The 26,140-nt window shown below is 37.7% G+C and overlaps 1 protein-coding gene across 2 annotated transcripts in view; it reads right to left on the bottom strand.

Moving 5' to 3' along the window:
* Nucleotides 1-26,140, bottom strand: part of UVRAG (UV radiation resistance associated) — a 284,006-nt gene that overhangs the window by 236,861 nt on the left and 21,005 nt on the right. Inside the window, exons 2-4 of one of the 2 annotated variants that reach the window (XM_081098742.1) lie at nt 22,005-22,122; nt 12,635-12,669; nt 1,611-1,772 (exon numbers count right to left, since the gene is read on the bottom strand). In XM_081098742.1, coding sequence (XP_080954868.1) covers nt 1,611-1,772; nt 12,635-12,669; nt 22,005-22,122 — 315 coding nt within the window. The remainder of the gene's footprint in view (nt 1-1,610; nt 1,773-12,634; nt 12,670-22,004; nt 22,123-26,140) is intronic. The other variant, XM_081098743.1, reaches the window with a different exon arrangement.

Genomic DNA, 26,140 nt, shown 5'->3' with positions numbered 1-26,140 from the left:
AAATACCTATCACATGCATTGTTCTGATCACTACAGAAGGACACAAAATAAATAAAACATGGTAAGTCAAACAAGGACAGACATTTCTCTAACCTGAATATGTAGAATTAAATTGTTTCTTTAAAAGAAACACACACCACAGAGTATATGGTAAATAAAATATTAAGAAACATCAGGATGCCCAGCCGGTGAGCCTCAGTGGTTGAGCGTCCCCACCGATAAACCAGGAGGTCACTGCTCAGTTCCCGTGGGCGGGGCACAGGCCTGGGTTTCGGGCCCGGTGCCCAGTGGGGCGCGTGCAGGAGGCAGCCAATGAGTGATTCTCTCTCATCATTGATGTTTCTATTTTTCTCTCCCTCTCCCTTCCTCTCTGAAATCAATAAAAAATATATTTTTTAAAAAAAGAAATATCAGGGATATTTGTAGATATGACTAATGTTTTAGGGTTATAGTAGTCCCATAGATATCACAAAATAGAAATGGCATTCACCCCAAGGCGAAGTGGGTGACTACCATGACGACATGCACGTAAGTGTGCTACGGCACAGAGAGAATGAGTTTTAAGTTGGCCAGGTCTGGGTTTAAACCTTAGCTCCAGGGAGCTGTGTGATCTCGAGCAGTTTCTTAAACTCCTTGAGGACCAATTCTCCCATCTGGGAAATCGGGGCAATAATATCGACCTTCACAAGTTGCCATCAACATTAATTATAATAACCTATGTCTGGTGTGGCAAACAGGTTTCACTTCCTACGCAGTTCTAACGTGTTGCTGGTTGCGCCTAGGAGCACCAGGTTACCTTGTTAGAAGGAATTATGGAGCGTGCCTGGACTTGGCGAGATGAGCGCCTATGCCCATCACTCCCGGGAACGGGGAGCAGATTGTAAGCCAGGCATTTGTCGTCCCAGCGCCCAATAAACAGTAAGTAGCTCTTCTTATTCCCAGCTCTATGGTCATAAAAGAAGGTGTTTAATAGTATGTTCCTTATTTTCAACTTAATTTTCAGATTCTAGGGGGAGAACATAAATAAGACAGAAGAAGCCTTGGCTATGAGAAAGCATACTCGAAAGAAAGAGGAAGGAAGGGGAGGGGAGGAAGGAAGGAGAAAGAGAAAAGAAAAGAAAAGAAAAGAAAAGAAAAGAAAAGAAAAGAAAAGAAAAGAAGAGAAAAGAGAAGAAAAGAAAAGAAAAGGAAAGAAAATAAATGGAAAGAAAAGAAATGGAAAGAAACAAAAACAAAAGAAAAGAAAAGAAAAGAAAAGAAAAGAAAAGAAAAGAAACAAAAAGAAAAGAAACAAAAAGAAAAGAAAAGAAAAGAAATCCTTGCCCTGGCCGCCGGCTCCGTTGGATGGAGCATCATCTCATCCACCAAAGGCTGCAGGTTTGCTCCCTAGTCGGGGCCTGGGCAGAGGGCGGCAGCCAGTAGTTGTTGTTTTTTAATCCTTAAAGTAGCAGATTAGGGTCCTTCTCCACAAATTTCTTCAATTAAAGGTTGAAGGCAAGATTCAAATTTCTCTAATTAAGTAAACAATCTTTAAATGTGGAATCAGAAGAATCAACAGGAAGCTAAAGAGGTGAATGCAGAGAACCACTTGGAACTGCAGCCTCGGTTACCTGCTGCCCCAAGTACTTCAGCCCGTCCAGGCAGACTTTCCACTCGATCAGCAGCTGGTAGGCGGCCTCCTTCCCTCCCCATATCTTCACCACGAAACAGGACACAGAGGTATCCAGGCGGTCGGGCATTAATCCAAAATCGAGACTCCGCCACGTTGGATTCTGTTGATGGAAATGAAAACATGTCTGAGAAAGACTCTAACTTGTTTCCAGTTATTTCAATTGGGTTGGGATCATTTTGTTTGTAAAAAACCAAAGACCTCATAAATATATTAAATTGTCAGCTTAAGTGAATCAAGAAGACATTCCAATTAGCAGGACAGGGGTGATAATGGTATTTTTAAATTTCTCTTATTTATTATAGTCATTAAAAGGAGCATATAGTCTTAATCTCATTAGTACGGCTTCCTATGGTAATTCATTTATCTATTCATTAAGCAATTAAGACACAATTATTAAGAAAAGAAATATAAACAATGCCTCAAAGTACCACAAATCTGTTGGCCTCAAACCTCTATTTAAGTAATTCTATTGTTCCATTAAAAGTTCAACAACAGAATGATGCAAAGGCTACACAGTAGCACAGGAGGGAATAATAAACTTTCAAGTGTGAGAGTGAACCAGGGATCTTTTCTGTCAAAGAAAGGAGCTCGCCACCATCTTAGGCTCTGCCATTTCGATATGACCTTCAGGTTCTCAGGGGGCTGCCACCTTAGGCTCCGCCTCACCCCGCCCCTTCGTCTGAATTAGCCAATCGTGCAATAATGTGAATCCGAGCTCTGAGTCCTGACCAATCAAGTCAGAGTCAGAGGAGGAGGCAGGGCAGACCCGCATCAGGAAATAAAGCCCCAAAGGAAAATCACGGCAACTGCGCTCCTCTGCGCAGGAGTAAATCTCCTGCCCATCCACTTTGGAGCGGTTGTCTCATTCCCACACCGCTTATGAGCATTTCTAACAGGAGGAACAGGAGCAAGACATCACGGAGGCTATGAAACTTGGCTACTAAAGGACAAGTAGGATTTTACCTGGTTACAGTAAGGAAGTCCAGGCAAAGGACACAAGATAAACAAGGCTCTGGGTGTGAAATAGGGAGTGGGGTCAGGGAACTAAGGCAACTGCTGCGCACACAACTCAAGAGAGAGGGACACAAAGCTGGAGAGATAAACAGGGGACTAAACGGAAAGATATTTTATGCCTTGTCACGGAATCAGTCCTTTACTGGGTGTAAGATGTGGGGCCACTGAAAGGTTTTAAGGTTAATGAACATGCAACAACATGGATGAATCTCACAAATGTGACATGTATAAGCAAAGGAAAATATACCATATTTTCAAAAACTAGCAGAACTAATCTGTGGTGCCAGAAGTCAGGATAATGGTTCTCTTTGGGAAGTAGTAGTAACTAGAGGGAGAACACAAGAGGTGCTGATAATGTTCTATTTATTGTTCTGATTACATTGATCTCATTGAAAAATCAACAGGCTCTTATTATTTGTGCCCTTTAATGTGCTGTGTCTCAACAAAACACAATAAAACTAATTTTTAAACGACCAAATAATGGGGGAAATACTGCATCTTACAAATCAAATTATGGTATCTCTTCATGATGTAATTTTAGGCCCTAAAGCTAAAAAGCGGGAGTTGGAGGACCTTCCTGGCCTTCACATTGTACCACATGAAGAGGCAGCCATTCCCTCGCCTCTGTAAGATCCCCCTCAACAAAAGTGACATGCTCTAGAATATCTTCTGTAATAATAAAAGCATAATATGCTGCAAGGGAAGCCCAGGTCCCGGGTGCCAGAGGGAAGCCGGTGCCGGCAGCCAGGGGAAGGAAGGCCTACTCTTGCACAAATTTCGTGTATTGGGCCTCTAGTACCATAATATAATCTCAATGTCACTGAGATTTTGTTAACTTTCCCAAAAGTTTGGAGGGTATGGTGAGCTGAAGCTAGAGACATCAAAGATGAACTACACATTCACCAGTAATTATTTTATGCCAAATATATCTGAGAAGAAACCATCACTCAAGACGTAACTTGCAGACACGTCTCCACAATCTAACCTGTCCAAGGATTGTTCTTGTTACTCAATACAACAGACACTGATAGGCCTTCTCTAAATAAAGCATGTGCTGGGACATTAGAAAATAGAAAAAGGGGGTCCTTGTCTATCAGATGCTCCTAATTTTGTGTGGCCTGTAACTGTATCCCTTCTAAAATCTTACTCTTACGTGATCCAGCCTTTCGCTACCTCCTCCTATTTCCCCAGGTCATTTCCCCTGCTGTCCTGTCCTCAGTCCCCTTGCCTCTGTGTCATATTTGCCGCAAAATCTCAAGCCACACACACTCACCCACTTCAGCCACACTAACTCCTAAGGCATTTCTTGAAAACCTCAACTACACTCCTGCTTTTGTACTTTCCTGTTTCTTGGCCTGGAACCTATGTCTCTGTGCATTTTCCCCCCACATAGATACATAACTTGTTCCCTCACTTTGTTAAGGTGTCTGCTAAACAGTATCTTTTTTATTATTACCATAGGAAAACAAGCAACCCCACCCCTGCCAGGTACCCCCTTTTGCTGCTTTATTTTACTCAATATTTGTATTTATTACCACTTAACATATTCCAATTTATCAATTCTAACATGTACTTTTCTTCACATTGTAAGATGAATTCTGATTTTAGAAACGCTAAAATCAATATGGTCCTATAATATTTGACCAGCAGGTGGCAGTCATCAGATAGCTCTACATGCACAACCTTAAAAATAGCTGTAGATAATATCAATTCTTTCAAGTTAGGCACAGCCTTGGCACTAGTTGTGCTGAGTTTAAGTGCCATTTAAAATATTTATTGATTTAGACTTTTAAAAATCCTGTATATAATATCTATCAAAAGTTTAAATTCAAAAGATTAAGGAATTAAGTGGGTCACAAGAATATAGAATAAAGAGAATTCTCTCAGACTGCTGGTGAGAGTGTAAATAAAACAATAATTTTAAAAAACTGGAAATATACATTAAAGCTGATCCCTTGCATATTCTCAGCAAGTCCATTCCTAGATATATAACCAACAAAAATGAATACATACTTTCAACCAAAAGATACACACAAGAAAGTTCATAGCAGCACTACTCATCTTAATTCAAAACTAGAAACTACCCAAATGCCCATCAACAGAAGAATGGACACATTCTGGTATAGTCACAGAATAGAATACTATAGAGCAAACAAACTACAAATATAACCCCACAGTATGAACGACTCGTGATATAAACTTAAGACATGGAAGACATGCCAAGTACAAAAATGTACATACTGTATTGTTTAATTTCCATAAAACTCAAAAACAGGTAAAATTAATTTATGGCATTAAAAGTCAAGAGCTAAAGAGCAAGGAACCAAGATGGTGGCAAGGAAATGCCTGTACTTGCTGCCTCCCAAAACCACATAAAAGTTACAACTAAAATACAGAACTATCATCCAGAACCACGGGAAAGCTGGCTGAGTAGAAGTACTACAACTAGAGAGCTGCTCCTCTTAATAGGCCGGCACCACGAACTGAATTTACAAGCTGCCACTTCCTCTGAGCTCCATTGCTGGGCAAGGCTTCAGGGGACCCAGACACATACAGGGAGAAACTGGAATATCTGGCATCGGGGCAAGAACTCGGGGTGGCTTTCTTCCAGACGGAGGTGCTCGCAGCGGTCATTGTTCCCATGCTGGGACCTCCTCGGTGCAGGACTGACTGGTAGCCATTCCTGTTTGCTCCGCCCTAGTGATCCCAAGACCCCATCCCACCTAATTTACAACCCCACCCAAGCTGTGTGCAGTGGCTTTTGCATATGAAATGGCCTGTCCTTTCTCAGCCTAAAAACTGTCAAACAAGCTACAGCTGGGTCAGAGAGCCCCAAAGCTATCAATAAAAGGCCCAAGGCCAGCACCAGCACCAGCCTGCCTTGCTTCACAGCTGGGCCTTGCAGCAACACTTCCAAACCCAATACAAACAAGAGGAATCTGCAGATGTCTCTGTAGCTACTGCTGGGTGGCCCCAGGCATTGGCTGACTTTGCACCTCCCTGGAGACCCAACAGCCGTGTACCCAGCAGTCAGTGTGAGACCATACCAGATTACAACTCTTCACATCCATGACTGACACACTCAAGGGGCAGACTCGGTGAGCACCAAAGCCCCACTGAAGCAAGTCCTGCTCCATAAGTGTGTCTCCTGCACAGCAGCTCTCCCACTGTAGTTGCAGCTGGACCCTACAGCCATTTGGCCTGGAGGTCAATTCCTCCCAGTGACACCAACAGCAATCAAGGCTCATCTACAATAACACTGTGCACACAGCCCACAAAGGGGTGCACCAAGAGTGTCCACCTCAGGTGATTGGGGAGGCTGAGCCACTGGGCTTTATAGGACACCACTCCATCAACTCAAGGAGACTTAGCAGCTACCCAATACATAGAAATAAACACAGGGATGCAGCCAAAATGTGGAGACAAAGAAACATGTTACAAACGAAAGAAATGGAAGAAAGCAGACTACTGGATATAGAGTTCAAAACCACAGTTATACGGTTACTCAAGAATCTTCTAGAAACCTCCGAGGAATTTAGTGAAACCTTCAAGGATCTTAGTGAGAATGCCAAAAAAAATGGAAAAGGACCAGTCAGAAATTAAGCACACACTTATTGAAATAAAGAATAATATATAGGGATTCAACAGTAGACTAGAGGATCCCGAGAATCAAGTCAATGATTTGAAATATGAGGAAGCAAAAAACACCCAACCAGAAAAGCAAAAAGAATCCAAAAATATGAAGATAGTGTAAGGAGCCTCTGGGACAACTTCAAGAGTACCAATATCCATATTATGGGAGTGCCAGAAGAAGAGAGAGAGCAAGATATTGAAAACCTATTTGAAGAAATAATGACAGAAAATTTCCCCTACCTGGTGAAAGAAATAGACTTACAAGTCCAGGAAGCACAAAAGAACCCCAAACAAGAGGAATCCAAAAAGGACCACACCAAGACACATCATAATTAAAATGCCAAGGGCAAAAGACAAAGAGAGAATCTTAAAAGCAGCAAGAGAAAAACAATTACCTGCAAAGGAGTGTCCATACAACTGTCAGCTGATTTCTCAACAGAAACTATGCAGGCCAGAAGGGAGTGGCAAGAAATATTCAAAGTGATGAATAGCAAGAACCTACAACCAAGATTGCTCTACCCAGCAAAGCTATCATTCAGAATTGAATGTCAGATAAAGAGCTTCACAGACAAGAAAAAGCTAAAGGAATTCATCACCACCAAACCAGTATTATATGAAATGCTGAAGGGTATCCTTTAAGAAGAGGAAGAAGAAGAAGATAAAGGTAAAGATAAAAATTATGAACAACAAAGTGACAACAAATACATATCTATCAACAAGTGAATCTAAAAATCAAATGAATAAAAAATCTGATGAACAGAATAAACTGGTGAATGGAATAGAATCAAGGGCATGGAAATGGAACAAACTGACGATTCTCAGAGGGGGGGTTGCAGGGGGGTGTGGGAAGAGATTAGACAAAGATCTTATGTACATGTATGCATTACTTATGGACACAGACAATAGGGTGGCAAGGGCGTGGTGTGGGAACAGGATGGAGGGGAAATATCGGGGGGGGGGGGAGAAGGACATCTGTAATACTAGGTGTACCAGTTAATGTGGATTTTTTTCAATAGATGGAGTTACACATATGTTGATATATATGTGATTTGATATGTATGCTATTTTGTTGTATTGACAGCAAGCTTTAAAGCTTCATATGTCAAATTTGCTGAAGGTGTTAACATCATAGATATTTTTACACTTAAAAATGTCGAATTTCGTGCCCCAAAAAAAAGAGCATTTGTGGGAAGTTTTAATTCATTACTTTATTTTGAAGAAACTGTTATCGTATACTTCGGGAAGCTTATGGTGAACATGCTCCATCTCAAGATAATTATTTTGAGAATCCCAAATGCACAAAATCATGGGTTGATCCAGGTCAACCATCAACATCGACTACAAGGCCAAATTGCTTTGGAAAGATGACAATGCTCTGTGTTTGGTGTGATCAGGAAGGTGTGGTGTATTATGAGCTTCTAAAACCAGGTGAAACTGTTAATACTGATCACTACTGACAACAAATAATCCATTTGAGCCACACTTTGATCGTGAAATGACCAGAATGTTCCAGAAGACATGCCAAAGTAATTTTGCTTCATGATAACACACCATCACACACTTCAAAACCAGTAAAAGACACATTAAAAGATCCTGCCTGGGAAGTATTAACCCACCCGCCGTATTCACCAGACCTTGCTCCTTCAGATTACCACTTGTTCCTATTGATGGCACACGCACATTCTGAGCAGCACTTCAAAACATATGAAGGAGTGGAAAATTGGGTCTCTGAATGGTTTGCCTCAAAACAAGGAAAGTTCTATTGGGACGGTATCCACAAATTACCTGAAAGATGGGGGAAATGTGTAGCTAGCAATGGACATTGCTTTGAATAAAGCACTTTTGATGTTTCTCTTGAAATTAACTTGTTCTCTTTGATTACAAAATCCGCCATTATTAACCGGTACACCTAGTAATCTCAACAATAAAAAATTTTTAAAAATTAAAAAAAAAAGAGCTAAAGAGCACAGAAATAGAGCAATAAGGCATGAATTTGATATTAGAGAAGCAAATATTTGTCAGTGGAGAAATAACTTCATCCATCTTTTTCATAAGACTTAAGGAAATTGCCACAAATTGAGGAAGCTGATTTATATTTTATCACTGAAATACATACAAAATATTTCCTATCACAGGTCAAGTAATACACCTGAAGGAAGGAAAAACTGCTAAATAAATACTCCCTTGGAATGGGTGAAAGAAATTTCAAAGTAAAAAGAGGCTAGTAAGATTGATCACAATCCCCACAGGACTATTATTGCCCAGGCTCTGTGTTTCAGTTTAAACATAAGTGCTCACTTTTTCCTGGTGAACATAAAATAATGATGAGTCTTACAACTGACAACTTGGATTAGGCTATATATATACTATACTATAAATAGCTTTTTCCTTGCTTGTTTGCCAAGTACAAGCCAAGCACAATACAATGCCTATGGAGGATACGACAATGAACCACACAGTCGCTGTCTTCATGAGGTTTATCCTGTATATTAGAGGACATAAGGCAACCGTATGAACAGCTATTATACTGATTTAGAACGGTACTAGTAGTATAAGTGCAAAGTATATATATTTTTAAAAGCACACACACAGAGAGATTCCTTCCTACTAATGTTACAGATTCTAAGAAAGCTTTACAGAAACATCTAGAAATGTGCTGTCCAACACTATATACATTAGTCACGTGTAGTTAAATTAAAATTAAACAAAACTAGCCCTAGCTGGTTTAGCTCGGTGGATAGGGCGTTGGCCTGTGAACTGAAGGGTCCCAGATTTGATTACAATCAAGGGCACATGCCCGGGTTGCAGGTTTGATCCTCTGTGTGGGTTGTGCAAGAGGCAGCTGATCAATCATTTTCTCTCATCATGGATATTTCCATCTCTCTCTTCCTCTCCCTTCCTCTCTGAAATCAATAAAAATATTTTTTTAAAAAAGGACAGTTTATCTAATCTTTAAGGAAAAACACTGTTTCCAATTGTGTATCCATTTTTCCATGTTGCCTCTGACATTAGAGTGGCAAAACCAGGCCACTCTGGTCTAAAAACAAGCTCAGAATGCATAGCTAGGAAAACGTTAAAGCCTTAAAAGTTACATGAGTGAAAAAGATTATTCACCAGCCTCCAACTTAGTTCACCAGAGTGAAAATTTACCAAAAGCTTAGCTAGAAATAAAGTATTAGTCTGCCTAATCCTTTAGTGGCTAATTAGAAGTCAGTCAATAAATGTATTTATGGAAGAATCCATTCATTAAGAAACATTTACTGAGCACCTTCTATGTACCAAGCACAATGATAAAGAGGAGGAAAAGAAGCATTCAAATCATTAACTCTATTCAGCAAATATCACAACAGTTTAAGAATTATAAACTCCTAAGCAGGAACCCTAGCCCATGTGGCTCAATAGGTTGGAGCGTTGTTCCACACACCAAAAGGGGGCAGGTTTGGAGTGTGTGAGGGAGGGCCTTTTGAGGTTTCTCTCTCTCGGCAGGTGACAATAAAAAACAAACTCCAGAGCAGGGGGAAAAAATCAACAAATTCTGCTCATCTGTGGTTCTTGAGAGACAGCAGGAAGGGAGGTAACAAGATGCCATCCCCATCATATGCCCTGAAGGTTACTGATTCCTGTGGTGCTCAGTGCCCTTAAATCTGCATCAGTCACAATGCCTTAGCAAAAAGCTAAGATGAATCCTTTCAAAAAGAAGAGAAATGAACTGAGGTTTATCAAATCTATATCAAGGTTATAAAAGAAACAAACAATCCTTGCCAAAAATATAATCTCAAAGAATATCCTTAAAAGGAAATATCAGTGACTCAACATTTAACAAATAACTACCCAACAGAAGGAATACAGTGGGAGCTAGGGCGACATAAAGATATTCGGGCTCTCCAACCTCCAGGAGCTTTCATCCACTTCGGGAGATGAAATGCTTTTGAACAAGTACAATGCAAGCAAGTGCTGGTAAGTGGTATACTCGGGAAACAATTACAGGAGAAACTATAAGTGAAAAGGACCTTGGAAGTCTTCTTGTCCAACCCTCTCCCTTGTCTGGAATCTATTTTTACAAAACGCGATTCAGCCTAAGTACACCAGGGATGAAGATGTCACATTTCGTAGAGACAGCTCAGCTCAGAAGCAACTGAAGACAGGAGTCAAAAGGAGCTGAAGATAGTGATGATGTTTAGAAATATGGATCTGAATATCAAGAAAATACAATACTAATAATGCAGAATTATACACTAAGGTACCACTTATAGCATAAAGTCCATTATGATACAAATCCAGAGAAAATGCAAGGGGATGTTGTAGAACCATCTCCAACTATAGTTTTGAATACAGAAAAGGGAGCAGACAAATCAAAGTGGCATTCATTCTACTCTATAAACCCTTCCCCAGCTCTCACTCGTCTGTGGGGGTTTTTCTATATCTATTTCCACCTAAGCCAAAAGAAAAGGAAAAACTAATACTGACTCAGTAGCTACTATGTCAAGCATGATGTTAGCCATTTATCATGAATCCTGTAATGCTTGAAGAGCTTTACTGATGACTGGAGCTCCTCAGAGATGGGCTTAAGGAATCTGTTTGGCTAAGGATCCAAATCTAGTATGATATTTGAGACATTTGGAAGACAGCTTGATGAAGAGGAAAGAGTAGTAGAAACTTTAAGAGAGAAGGTCTGGGAACTGAAGTTCTGGTCTTGCAGTTGTAGAACTACAGAAGTTGCTGGGCCTCTCTGTGGGGCAATTTCTTAAGACCTACCCCATCTACCCTTCATGATTTTCTAAGGATCAAAAAGGAAGAACATATTTTATTTTTTTTCTAATATATTTTTATTGATTTCAGAGAGGAAGGGAGAGGGAGAAGAGAAACATCAATGATGAAAAAGAGAATCACCGATTGGTTGGCTCCTCAGTGCCCCCTACTGGGGATCGAGCCCACAACCTGGGCACGTACCCTTGACCAGAATCAAACCCGGGACCCTTCCATCCGCAGGCAGACGCTCTATCCACTAAGCCAAACCGGCTAGGGCTGGAATAACATATTTCAAAGGAGTCTGAAAATATAATACCTCACTGATTTATCCATTTAACAAATGCTCACTGAGCTATTCTACACTGTAGGGTTTCAGAGATGCACAAGATTGGGAAGGTCCTTGCTCTCAAGAGACTTACACTGTGGTAGATGGGAGATGGATAATAAACACAAACAAGTGAATAGGAGTTCCCAATAGTGAGAATGCTCTAAAGAAAATAAGACAGATGACGTGAAAAACAGTGAATAGAGAAAAGGGAACTACTGTATTTTTTTTTTAAAAGAGCAGCTTTTCTAATCCTCACCTGAGGATATGTTTGTACTGGTTTTTATAGAGAGAAAGAAACATCAATGTGACAGAGAAACATCGATCAGTTGCCTCCTATATGCACTCCAACCGGAGATCAAACCCACAACCTACGTATGTGCCCCAACCAGGAATCCAACTCAAGACCTTTCGGTGTACAGGACAACACTCCAACCAGCTGAGCCATACAGGTCAGGACAAAAGGGAAATACTTTAGATGTAATAGTCATAGAAGGTCTGGCTGAAATCACATAGCTGAGACCTCAAAGAATTCTTCAGCCAAATGTTTCCAATACTTGTGGAAACAAGTATTCTAGGTATAAGGAACAAGACATGCTTGGCATGTTCAAAGCACTGAAAAATGAGTTATGCCTAGAATACAATGAGTGAGAAAAAATATTAGGAGATGAGGTTTAAAAATGTAGACAGTGGTCAAATCCAGTATGGTCTTGGACCATTAAAAGGATATTATCATTGGCATAAAGCTCTTTTTATCAATATGGCCCGATAAATTGAGTCATTTATGCAAATATCAAGTGTACAAATTATCAAAAGTAGAACACTTCCAAATTCCTAACTGAGGAATGCCATTGTCAAAAACAGGTGGAAGGATCCTACATGATAGCATTTTAAAGAACTGTATCTAAACAAAATATCATTTATTACAATGTTTGGTAAGTCAAAAACCTCTACAGTAAATAGAAGTGATAGAATTATAAAATTTAATTTGAAAAAACACCAAAGTTTTTAATGGAAAAAATAGCAGTTCATTCAGCAAATATTTATCAAACATCTGGTATGTGCCAGGCATGTTTTAAGCACTAGAGATACAGCAATAAACAAATCAATAAGGATTTAAGCAGTAATTAAGCAGAAGATTTAATGGGAGAAGGCAGAACTAAACTTGACCTTATTTTATGTCTCAGCATTCTCTGAAATAGGAGTTATATGTGTATGCACCTGTCAGAAGGAAAACTTACCAAGGAATTCTTAATCACTTCACTTCTATAAAATTCTGGAAAAAAAGAAAAAGAACAATAAGTGATCTGGAAAAAAATAAAATTCATTAACTCTTAATCTGGTAAATGTTTTAACATTTATTTCAGTAAGACATTTTCAAGGGATCTACTCTCTCTATATCTTTATCTGTAAAAAATTAAAGTAGAAATAAAGATTAAATGAAAGCGTTTTAACAGGGAAAACTTAGTAAAGGAAGGTCAAAACCTGTTAAGATTTAAGTTAGTTATTTTTACTTTTACTGGCTCCTTTTACCCTAGATTCTAATTTGAGTCCTTAAAACTCAGACTTTCTTATCCCCTACCTACTCCCACTCTCTACAACTGATTCCATATTCTCTGTTTTTCTCAAACATCACTTATGATTATTCACTGTAGTATTGTCAAATGAATAGTGATCTAGCAACCAGGTAACTTAAGTTCTGATTCCACCTGTCATTAATATTTTGTCTCTTTCATTTCTTTGGGGCCATTTTTCATCAGAGAACTTAGAAAATTAGACTAATGACCAAACATCCTCTGTAAACATTAAAATTTAATAATTCAGCCCTCGCCAGGTGGCTCAGTTAGTTGGAACATCATCAGGTACACCAAAAGGTGGTGGATTCAATTCACGGTCAGGGCACAGACCTAGGTTGCAGGTTCAATCCCAGGTTCGAACTCCTACGGGAGGCAACCAATCAATGTTTCTCTCTCACATGATCTCTCTCTCTTTCCCCCTCTCTCTTCTTTTCTCTAAAAATCAATAAAAAAATATCCTCACGTGAGGATTAAAAAAATTTTTTTTTAACTTTCATGATTCTACAAACATTCAAGAATGTTGTAAATGTTAGAAAACCCAAAGACACAATCAAAAAAGAGAAATGTGACTGAGGCAGACATTTCCAACTACCCTCCAACATTCTCTGTAGACCCTGCCAACATCATCTCCAGGATACTCTGTCTATCTCTGCAGAGCCTACAAGGACCCTTGTATCCTTACGTTGCTAAAGAGTACTATTTCCCAAATGTGATGCACATATCATTGGTACTTGAGGTGATTTTAGATGATTCATGGATAAACTATATTTTTTCTAATACATTGAAACTTGTGTTGTACATATTACACCACTCATCGTAAGCTCCATAAAGGAGGAGTAGTAGTGTCTGTTTTGTACAATTGCTGTCTCCTCAGTACATAAAACCATTCCTGGCACAGGGTAGACAAAAGTTTTTTTGAATCAACAATTTCACACATTATTCTTAACCATAAATTTAAAAATAATAAACTTTAAAAAATATATTAAATATGCAATGGTATAGGTAACATTCAAATAAGAGTGCAACTTGTCAAGGTGATCCACTAATAACTGAAGTTTGGCCCGGCTGGTGTGGCTCAGGGGTTGAGCGTCGACCTATGAACCAGGAGGTCACGGTTCGATTCCTGGTCAGGGCACATGCCCGGGTTGTGAGCTCAATCCCCAGTGTGTGGCCTACAGAGGCAGCCGATCAATGACTTTCTCTAATTATTGATGTTTCTATCTCTATCTCTATCTCCCTATCTCTCTGAAATCAATAAAAGTATATTTTTTTAAAAAGATAACTGAAGCTTGGGAATCATCACGCAGTAAATTAAAAGCAGACATGGACATAACACTCTTTTTTTTTTTTTTGGTTAATCCTCATCCAAGATTATTTTTCCATTGACTTTTAGGAAGAGTGGAAGAGAGAAGGAAAGACAGAGAAACATCAATGTGAAAGAAATACATCAATTGGTTGCCTCCTGTACAAGCCCTAACTAGGGCTCAGGCCAGGGAGGAGCCTGTAACCAAGGTACATATCCTTGACCAGAATCAAACCCTTTGGTCTATAGGCCGATGCTCTATCCACTGAGCCAAACCAGAGAGGGTGGTCATAACACTTTTATGTGCATACTCTTTTGATTAAAGCATTTCTTGACAAACGTATCATCTATGTTACTCTCACCTTGTCTTCCTAAAAAAATAAAGATAGGATATTTGATTTTGTGGAGAAAGAGTCACAATATATTAAGTAAAAAAACAGGTTCTAAGAATTTATAACAGGATCCAAATTATTAACAATGTTTATCTTAGATGACAAGATTAAGTTATTTACTTTTGGTTTTTTGCTTGAAAGCTTTCTAATTTTTCCATCTCCAAATAATTATTTGAAATAAGAAAAGAGATCATTCTAATCGTCTTTAAAAAGAATCTGCTACTGCCCTGGCCAGTGTGACTCAATGGTCAGAGTGTTAACCTGCACACCAAAGGGTCTCTGGTTCAATTCCCGGTCAAGGGCTTCTACCTGGGTTGCAGGTTCAATCCCTGGCCCCTTTCGGGGCTCATGGAGGCAACCAATTGATGTGTCTCTCACACATCAATGTTTCTCTCTCTCTCTCTCCTTTCCACTCCCTCTAAAAATCAATGGAAAAAATATCCTCAGGTAAGGATTAACAAACAAAAAAAGAATCTCCTACTTCCCTAACCGGTTTGGCTCAGTGGATAGAGCATCAGCCTGCAGAATGAAGGGTCCCAGGTTCAGTTCTGGTCAAGCGCATGTACCTTGGTTGCGAGCACATCCCCAGTAAGGGGTGTGCAGGAGGCAGCTGATCGATGTTTCTCTCTCATCGATGTTTCTAACTCTCTATCCCTCTCCCTTCCTCTCTGTAAAAAATCAGTAAAATATATATTTAAAAAAAAGAATCTCCTACTGATGAACATTTAGGTTACTGCCAATTTTTAGATATTTCAATTAACGTTATAAATAAAAAATCTTTTGAAGTAAAGTTGCAAGACAAAAAAATATATATAAGTTTGATATATTACCAAATTATTCACTAAAAATACTGTACCAATTTACAATCCCACTTATGAATAGCCGTTTCCCCAACACTAGGCAACACTAAGTATTATTCTTTTCATTTTATTTCCCAAGTGGCTAACCAATTACTCCAACCATAAATTAACTAGAGATACATATTTATGTATGTAAATTAATAAAGTAATTTATTAATAAATTAACATATTTAATTTAATGTATTTACATATATATATTAATTTAATGTGTTTATTATGTTAATATATACATATTTTCTAATTTATATGCACCGTATATATTTTTGAAAGAATAACTAAAAGGGCTAAAAGCTGTTGTTTTCTATAACAAGGTACTTTTGCTTTATACTTTTACATTTTTCTATTATTTGAATTCGTTACAATATGTATTACTTTTAAAATCAGTGGGGGGGGGGAGAAAGATACTCTTTTTTCTTTTAATCTGCAAAGTTAAACTACTAATCAGTTCCCAAAATAAACACCTCCAGCTCTTAGAAGATGAATAGTATTATTTCTTTCAAAATTTTGCTGATTATATATAAATTAGAGGCCCGGTGCACAAAATTCGTGCACGGGAGAGGGGGGGAGTCCCTCAGCCTGGCCTGCACCCTCTCGCAATCTGGGACCCCTCGAGTCATGTCTGACTGCTGGTTTAGGCCCGATCCCACTGCGGGATCGGGCCTAAACCGGCAGTCGGACATCCTCCTCGCAATTCAGGACCGCTGGCTCCTAACCACTAGCCTGCCTGCCTGATCGCCCCTAACTACTCTGCCTGCCTGATCCTCCTAACCGCCTCTGCCTTGGTCCCCACCACAGCGGCTTCGTCCAGAAGGACATCCAGAAGGTCGTTCAGCTGTCCAGTCTAATTAGCATATTACGCTTTTATTATTATAGATGAAACTAAACAATTTTTCTTCTCCATGAGACCCTCAAAACGGACTTTCTAATTTAAATGTAGAGAGGCCAACAAAGGAGCCACACAATTTGGAAAGAAATCACTGAGTCTGAAGTAATTTCTAACATGCTAAACATGGGTCTACAGTGTGTATCATTCTGTTACATCTAAAACGTTCTATTACAATAAAATCAGCAGCATGGTGAAAAAAGAGAATGATTTTTTTTTTAAATTTAGTCGAAAACCAGTTCCAATCCCCAAACTACCATGTATAAGCTTGACCCTGGACAAGTCAACCTTTTTGGGCCATAGTTTCTTTACTTTACAAAGGAGAATGATACCAGAAAAATAACAGGGTTGTTGTGAGTCTCAAAAGAAATCATGAATTATAAATTATATTTTTATTAATACAATTCTATTAATTTTTACTAATTCAATCTGAGCAAAATGATTATTATCTGAGACTTATTTCTACATGAAAAGGACCATCAGATACAAACATTCCTCTATCCATGCTAAGGCGTGTTCTTTAAACACGCTTCCAATGGCATGTTTTGGCTGTTATGTAGCATTCCACTCACTCAACAAATGCTTTTTTAGTACCTCAACCTCACTCAGAATAGAAAAATACAAACTTAAACTATACTATAAAACTATTTTATCAGTTTGGCAAAAATTCAGAGGTTTGATTGTAGAGGCTGTTGGTGAGGCTCTGGGAAAAGGACAGAGCAAGTGGAAGTAAACAAGGACACTTTTCTAATAGCTACCATAACTGCCGAGTACACCCTCTCTTTGTAATTTCACTTCTCGGAATGTATAAAATAATGTGCTTGTAAAGTTATTCAATACAGTACAATGTGTACAGCAAAAGACTGGATCCACCTATAAATGCCTACTAAGAGGAGCCAGTTACATAATTTATTCAATGCAAAATAAGGAAAGCTCTCTATGAACCAATATGGAAAAACCTTTAGGGCATGAAAAAACATTTTAAAAATGGAAAAATATTTAGGGTATATTAAGTTAAAATTTCAAGCACAGAAATATACATAGCTTGGTACTAATTTTACTTGTATTTGTATAAAGAATCTCAGGAAAGATAAACAAGAAAGGAATAACTGGTTGTCAGGGTGGGGTGGAAAACTAGGGAGCTTGGACAGGTGAAAGGAAGACGAATGCAAACCTATATACACACACAAACATACATGTGTGTATGTATGTATGTATGTATGTATACATATACACTTTCTATATATGAACTGCACTTTATATATATTCTAAACCATGGACTGTGTTACCTATTCAAAAATTAATGGAAAAAATATATTTAAGAGCTCAGTATGTGCCAAGCATCATTCCAAGTATTGGAGACATTGCAGTGAACAAAAGTGACCTAAAAATTACTGACCTACAAATTTCTGCCCTCATAAAGTTTACATTCTAGTGGAGAGAGATATATATTAACCAAATAATTAAACAAGTAGTATGTCAAATGATCTTAAGTATTGTGGAGAAAAATAAAGCACAAAAGACAGAAAGAGAATAGTCACAATTTTTAAAAGGGTTTAGTCAGTGATCAGGAGAGTTTCTCTGAGAAAACATTTGTATAAAGACCTAAAAGGAGGTGGAGGAGCTCGTCATATAGATGTAGGAGGAAAGTGTGCCCAGGACAAAGACAGAGTAAGTACAGAAGCTTTTAAATTGGATAAACTTGATATATTCAAGAAACAGCAAGGTGTGTGTCGCTGGAACAGAGAAGAGTAGAAGGAGATGAGTTCCAAGAGGTAACAGAGGATCAGATCATGAAAGGCCTTTTGGAAAACCTAATAAGGATTTTAGCTTTTCTGAGCAAGATGAGAAGGCACTGAAGGGTTTTAAGGAAAGGAATAATATGATCTCCCTTTCATTTTAATGAGATCTGGGTGAGAACATAATGAAGAGGGTACATGAGCAGGCAAACCTGCTAAAAGTCTACTTCAATAATTCAGGCAAGAGATGACAGTGGTTTGGAGGTATAAGCAGTGATTGGCTTATGGATATATTTTGATAGCTAAGAGCCAAAAGTATTTGCTGAAAGATTGGATGTGGGATATAAAAAAGAACAATTCAAGAAGATTTCAAGGTTTTTGGCCAAGGATATGAAAGGATGGAGTTGCCATTTTCTGAAAGAAGGAATAATACAGGAGGTGGTTCAGAGCTAGAATATCAGAAACTCGGTTTTTAATATATTAAGTTTAAGTTACCTACTAGACTCCAAAAAGAGATGTAGAGTAGGCGACTAAATACAGGAGTATGAGTTCAGAGGGGAGGTCCAAGCTAAGAATATAAGTTTGCAAGTTGTTAGTGATAAATGATATTTAAAACTATAAGACTTGGATGAGATCGCCAAAATGGATTATATAGAGTTTGTCTTCTGATGTATTCAAAATAGCTGGCTGATGTTCCAGGAGAAGACAGGCACTCACATTTCACGGTGAGAAAATAATTATGGCTTAAGAACAACCTTGATTTTATAAATATTCCAAATTTAAGAGGAAACCAGGATTAAAACCTAGCTCCTCATACATAACACAAGGCTTTGTTCTCTGGAAATGTGATAACTAGTGTTTGATTTGAACTACCTAAAAGGCAGACAGTCTCCTAAGAGCACTAAAAGATGTCAATTTTTTTAAAAATCTCATATATAACTTCCTAGGATCTGCTGTGAATTCAGCTGAAATAAAAGAATAACTTAGAAATCAGCATTTCAAATATTCTTCCAATAAAAACACTTTCTTTTAAAATTAACGATGCCACTAAACAAGTGTTACAGGTGGTTTTGTGTGATGAGCCAACTGGCTTTCTATCATGGTCATCCTACACCAAGGGCCACATAATATTCATGAAATGAATAACTGGACCTGAATTTGTCATCACAGGTCCAATAAGACAAGGTGGTATAACTAGGTTTAGTAAGGAAAGAGCTTCCTGGCTCCTCCTGCTACAGGTTAAGTTATGGGCCCAACAAAACCACCATGAATAGACTTCATTCATCCATGACATTTTGGAGAAGAAAGTCCCAGAAATCATCAATCCTCTCATTTTAGATATAAGTTAACTAAATGCCATTTAGTGACACTCAAAACCACCACCAACACTGGACTTCCCTGTGGTCTGTCACCAGCTATTCGCTAATTGTATTAGTGATCATTTTATTGAAATAGAGAAACAGTCTATGATCACTTCTAAGCTCAAAATGTAATCTGAGCTAGAAGACCAAAAACAAGATAAAAAAAGATGACTTTCTTTATATCCCTTAGACAAGTTTTTACATCATGGTCATCAACCAGTCCTGTGACTATTCTCTTTTTAGAAACTACTATTATGATTATTAACATTACAATTCTAATAACAATTGCTATCATTTACCACATACCTAAAATGCACTAAATACTATTATCAGAGGTAACACTGAAGCAAGGATACAGAAGTTCGATGAAGATAACAAATAACTAATTATATAGAAATCTATCAAACATTTAAAATACTCTGGCATTGTCATATATTGCCAATGATAAAACCAACTAGTGAGCACTAGATCAAAAGTTTTAAGATCTGCAAAATTGCTTATATCTTTAGGACAAATAGCAACTAAACTGTTTATTTTCCTCTGGACCAGCAGTGGGCAAACTACGGCCCGCGGGCCGGATCCGGCCCGTTGGAAATGAATAAAACTAAAAAAAAAAAAAAAAAAAAAAGACCATACCCTTTTATGTAATGATGTTTACTTTGAATTTATATCAGTTCACACAAACACTCCATCCATGCTTTTGTTCCGGCCCTCCAGTCCAGTTTAAGAACCCACTGTGGCCCTCGAGTCAAAAAGTTTGCCCACCCCTGCTCTGGACACAAAGGAAGACATTTCCCAGGCCCTTTTCACCTAAAAAAGATGACTCAAATGTATGGCCAATGGAATGTAATGGAATTAAGCTGGGCCATTTCCATTAAGAAAATTTCCCTCAAACAATCCCTCTCTTGCCATGCCAGAGGTCACGTGTTGGTGGCAGCAGCATTCCAAAACAGAAGGAGCCGGGTACCTGAGGCACCACTTATCGGACATCTGCCAGGACACTACCTGATAAAGAACACCTGCACTGAACTTAGCTTAAGAAATGTATTATGTTAAGCCACTGAGATTTGTGGTATTTGTTACAGTAGCTAGCATTAATCATTCAAATTACTACAACTGTTTTTAAAATATGCAATGGTGCCCGGGCCAGTGTAGCTTAGTTTGTTGGAGTGCGGTCCTATACACTGAAATGTCGCGAGTTCAATTCCCAGTCAGGGCACATACTCAGGTTGTGAATTCCATCCCCCATTGAGCACATAGGGGAGGCAAATGATCTCTCTCTCTCTCTTTTTCTCTCTCTCACACACACATCAATAAAGAACAAATCTATCCTCACGTGAGGATAAAAATATGTATATGCATGCAATGGTCAGAATAAAAAATAAGAATGAAATAAAATGCCAGATTTCAGAGTCCTTTTTCATCCTTAAAAATTATTGTAATGCTATTTAAAATAGGGGTGGAAGGGTTCTACTCTATGTAATCCCTGATTGAATGTTTTAATGAGCATATGATGGTATTAAAATTTTTTTTAAGTTGGTAAAACAACTACTCCTTTAATAATGGTTTGGAAAAGTAATTAAAACCAAAAGATAAATGTCATTTGAATAATTCATCTTTGCCACAGGAAAAAATTAAAAAATAAATCCTTAGTAACTTTCAATAATATAATGCCATCTTTTGTTAATATAAGACCTTAATCACATCGTACCAAGTGTCATCACCTTCTCAGCTGATCCTCATAAAAATGTCTTGCCGGCTTCACAGAACCTCCTTATTCCCATTTTACAAATGGGAAAATTTATGTTCAAAAGCCATAGTCTTTTGCCAAAATCATACAGCTAGTGAACAGCTGAGCTAGAACTAGTATCGATATTTTCAATCCTAATCTAATACTCTCATCATTATACTTGCTTCTCTTCTTACACCACCTGGCATAAGGTCACCAATTATACCAAAGTACCTTTCACGCAATATGTATTCAAAAGACACTTGTGATTTTGAATAAAGTATCTGCTCTACTCTTAGAACTGTCACTTATGGAAGAATCAACATTTCAATACATAAAACTTAATTCATAAAAACCATGACAATTCTTATAAAAAATGACTCCATAGTCACAAGGAATTACAGATATGAGAAAATATTAACTAGGACCCAATTTTACCATAGTATTAAAGAAAGCAATTACATTTTTTTAAAAAAGCAAATTAGTACTGGATACTGGCCTCATATATTTTAAGTGGCAGCTACTGGAATAAAGATATTAATAACATTCATAAAGGAATGATAAACTTATCAATGTAAGGCTTAGTTAACTGAAAGAACTACTTAAACGTCATATTTCTTTAATATATATAACTGCTCAGGGAAATATTTTCACAGCATGACAATTTAGCTTTCCGGTAAGCAATAACAGCAAGAGGCTCTTGTGTTACAAAAGAATAAAAATGAGACGTAATGATCTGTGGGGAGTGAGTCCACAGATTCCCTTACCTTTATATATCTTTTCAGAATTACACAAGTGAAGTGTGAAGTAGGTATCAAGGAGTTGATGGCCATTTCTATTAACAATGTTCCGGGCAGCAATGTTCCGAAGGTGTCTAAGACGACGCTAAAAAGTAGCCAAAAAAAAAAAGAGAGAGAGAAAGAGAGAGAGAGAGAGGTGCTCAGCTTTTTCCTCTTATAAAATTTTCTGAAAGTTACAATTCAAAAATGAAAGACGGTAAGTTGTCCCAGACATCTATTTGTTGAGACAGCAACCTTAACCGAGTTTCTTATTTATGTCTCAGCATCCCCTCCCTATCCATTTACAAGGTTAAAAAAATGTCACTTTCATGTTGTGAGCATGAAATGACAATGTGAAATATTTTTGAAAAGCATAAATGTTACATAGGTGCTATTTACCTGCAGAATAGCCTTGTTATTTCCTGGAACATAAACTACGTAGTAATTTGCTTTTTTTTCCCTTTCAGAAGGATGTGCTGGTAGACATGCAAAGTCCATCTCAAACCAACAGAAAATCAGCAGCTATTACATACATACAACCCTATTGCTAGTTCAGACCATCTATCTGTACAACCAAGAAAAGAGGCCAAAACCAAAAAATAAGCGCAATTACTCGTGGTCACTCCATCCAGCCAATAATTCAACTGTCGTGAGCTTCAATCCTCACAACCAGCAGCCTCCCAAGCTCTGTGTCCTAATCAGGCCTCCTTCCCAACAATTTCTCAAACTAGGGTGCATGAATTATTTGGAGTTACAAGTGTGTTAGAAAGGCAAAAGCTCCTTAACCAACAGTACAAATCAACAAAAATACAAGATAACTTAAGGGATAGCCAAATCATCTCAAATCACAATGAAAAAATGCTGGCAATGCGGAAATCTGAGATTCGTTCCCAAAAGCTGGTTCTCTGTGTCAAATGATTATTTTTGGAGACTTAAAAATAGAAACAAAGTGCTCAGTTTTAAAATATGCTTAACGCTCTCCCTTCGGGCTAAAAGACAGCCTATTCTACTGAGGTAAGTCCATCTTTAGTTACATGCGCAGTCAACCAGAAAAGTACAGTTCTTTCTTTACATGCAATCCTTTCTCCCAATCCAGAGATTAAGATTCTTTAAGAGAGAAGGTTATTGTCTAATAAATTTGTTTAACCCCCTACGTATGAAAAGTCTCAAATGTATTTACAGAAAGTTCCCAGGGTTTACTCGAAAAGACTCATTTTCCCACAATCCGCAGTTTCCATTTCACACCCTGAATTATAGCAAGGATTTCCTCCTACTATATATTTCCATTAGCCCTCTCAGTCAAGATCTTAAATTGACAGGCCCACTAATTATTGCCTACACACAATAATCACGTTTATTTTGCTGTAAGACTGCAATCCTGTACTCTATTGAAAGGCTTGAGAATATTACCCAAAGCTTCTAGCACCAAATACAAACTTCCCATTACTGTCTTCAAAGCCTGTGCAATCCGACATCTCCACATCCTACCCTGACTTCACACCAGACCTCAGTCCCACACGGCAGCTGACGGTTCCATGCATGTTCCTAGCTCCATGCTTTTGCTAGAAATGATCTAGAATACCATTCTCTTTAAAGAGATCCCATTTCCACTTCAAAGTTAAGGAGACAAGATTCCTTCTTCCTTAGCTCTAGCTGAAATTAATTGCTCCTTTCTTAGAATAAAAAGAACTTTGCTTCTATCTCTTCTATACACTTATTTTCATTCAGCCTTGTACTTCAGGAAGTTGTTTACAGTCATTTTCCCTATTAACCTAGGAAGAAAAGACTTAATGGCAGAGACCATTACCATCACTATACTGTCAGCACTTCTTAAATGCTTACCATGTGCCATGTACTGTCCAAAACACTTCATACATGTGATCTATTTAATCCTCATAACAATCCTATGAGGTTAGGATTACTCACTATCATTATTCATCTTTTAATCTCAACATTTCTAAGTAACAAAATATAAACAAAGAAATAAAACAGTGATAAATAATGAGAGGGGTATCTCAAAAGAAGGAAAGCAGGAAGAAAGCAAAGAGGTTATATGTATCTCTCCATACACACACACACACACACACACACACACACACGTATATATACATATATATCTATATATACCTCATAGATATAATCTGGTCTTTATACTTTATTGCTACAGAGGGCAGAGCACTGACCTATCCTTCCACTCAAGAGAGTCATTTTATGACAAATACAAGGACAACGAGACTGACTGCGTTAACAAAGCAGGATGCAGGGCTTGCACAGAGACTGAACTGTAATGAATGCACAGATATTGCTGAAGGGATCTTTGTAATTAAATGACAGTCTTTGGAATTACTCTTCAAAATAACATTCCATGCAGCTTTCTTTGCCAACAATCTCTAAACTTTCTCAAATGCTCCAAGCTTTCAGTTATAAAATACTCTTGGCATTTCATTCTACAGCAATAGCTTTAGGCAGCGAAGTTATGCACTAGTAACACTCATCTCCAAATCTAAAGCTGAATAGAATTTAATTTTTAAGTTGGACTTAACATAACCTTAAACACTTAACATATTTTAAACACTTCCTATAAGATATCCTATATAGAGGTTAAAAACATTCATTAAATCATTTTTCTTGAAATATTAATGTTTATTGCATGTAACATTATATTTTAAATTGTTTTTCTTGAAAATTATTAAAAAAAAACATTCACTAGCATCTAAAATTAAAACCTCTTATTCACCTTTGATTTGGAGGCCTGAAGGATGTAATTAAAGCACAACTCTGCTACCTGAAATGCTGGCAGTGGGCAAAGGATAGTATGACTCGAAATTCCTTAATTTTTTAACAAATCTTTCCAGAATAATTTCTAAAACAAGACTTAAGTGGCATGCACTGTAGATCTGAAACATTTGCTTTTGTTTTTTTTTGTTTTTTTTGTTTTTTTTAAACAGGTTTATAGTTATGAGTGCACAGAACAGAGTTTATTCTTGTATTTTTATTTATTAATCATTGTATTATTTTTCATACAAACAACTGTAAATGTACTTTTGCCTCATACTGTATTTAGTATTTTTTTTTAAACATATTTTATTGATTTTTTACAGAGAGGAAGGGAGAGAGATAGAGAGTTAGAAACATCGATGAGAGAGAAACATCGATCAGCTGCCTCCTGCACATCTCCTACTGGGGATGTGCCCGCAACCCAGGTACATGCCCTTGACCGGAATCGAACCTGGGACCTTTCAGTCCGCAGGCCAATGCTCTATCCACTGAGCCAAACCGGTTTCGGCTGCTTTTGTTTTTTTAAAAAATGAATTACTCATTAGTATGATTGTAAACTGGTGCCTCTAGATGTTGTAATAGAGTGAAGAAAAAACCAAGGTCTCGGGTACTCATGGACCTGATATAAAAAGACAAGTCACAGAAACAGACGTGGTCAATAAACGTATGAAAAGATATACAGTTAACCTCTGAACAGGGGGCACCTATCCACCCCCACACAGTGGAAATACTTTTTGACTCCCAAAAAACTTAACTATAATAGCCTACTAATGACTAGAAGGAAACCTTACTGATAACATAAACAGTCAATTGACACATATTTTGAATAAGCATTTTATACTGTATTCTTACAATAAAGCTAGAGAAAAGAAAATGTTATTAAGAAAATCATAAAGAGAAAATACATTTGCCACACTGTACTGTATTTATCAATATCAAAAGTTTATGATGTATTTTTACTAGATGAATCGTGTCAATACCTACATCAATATTGTCTTATATAATAAATATAAAACACTGCAGATGTTAAACATATTACTAAAACTAAACATCCAAAAATGAAAAGGTAATGTGAAAAAGAAATTCATATTTATTTAGAAGTATAATAATTCATGCATTGGTAATGAAGAAGCATCAATCTGGTACCCTAGGATAATCAATATGATTGCTTCACAGCAGTAAGGAAATCTCCAAAAATTTTTCCAATATATTTATTGCAAAAAATCCACATATAAGTGGACCCACACAGTTCAAACCCATATTGTTCAAGTGTCAACTGTATAATCATAATTATAGATAAGCAAGCCAAAACAAACATTCTACCTTGTGGCAGACTGCAGTTTCCA

This window comes from Myotis nattereri, assembly GCF_964212035.1.
Source record: "Myotis nattereri genome assembly, chromosome: 9".
In the NCBI taxonomy this organism is placed as follows: Eukaryota; Metazoa; Chordata; class Mammalia; order Chiroptera; family Vespertilionidae; genus Myotis; species Myotis nattereri.
The sequence above is the reverse complement of the archived record's forward strand: the minus strand, read 5'-3'. Positions and strand labels throughout refer to the sequence as shown.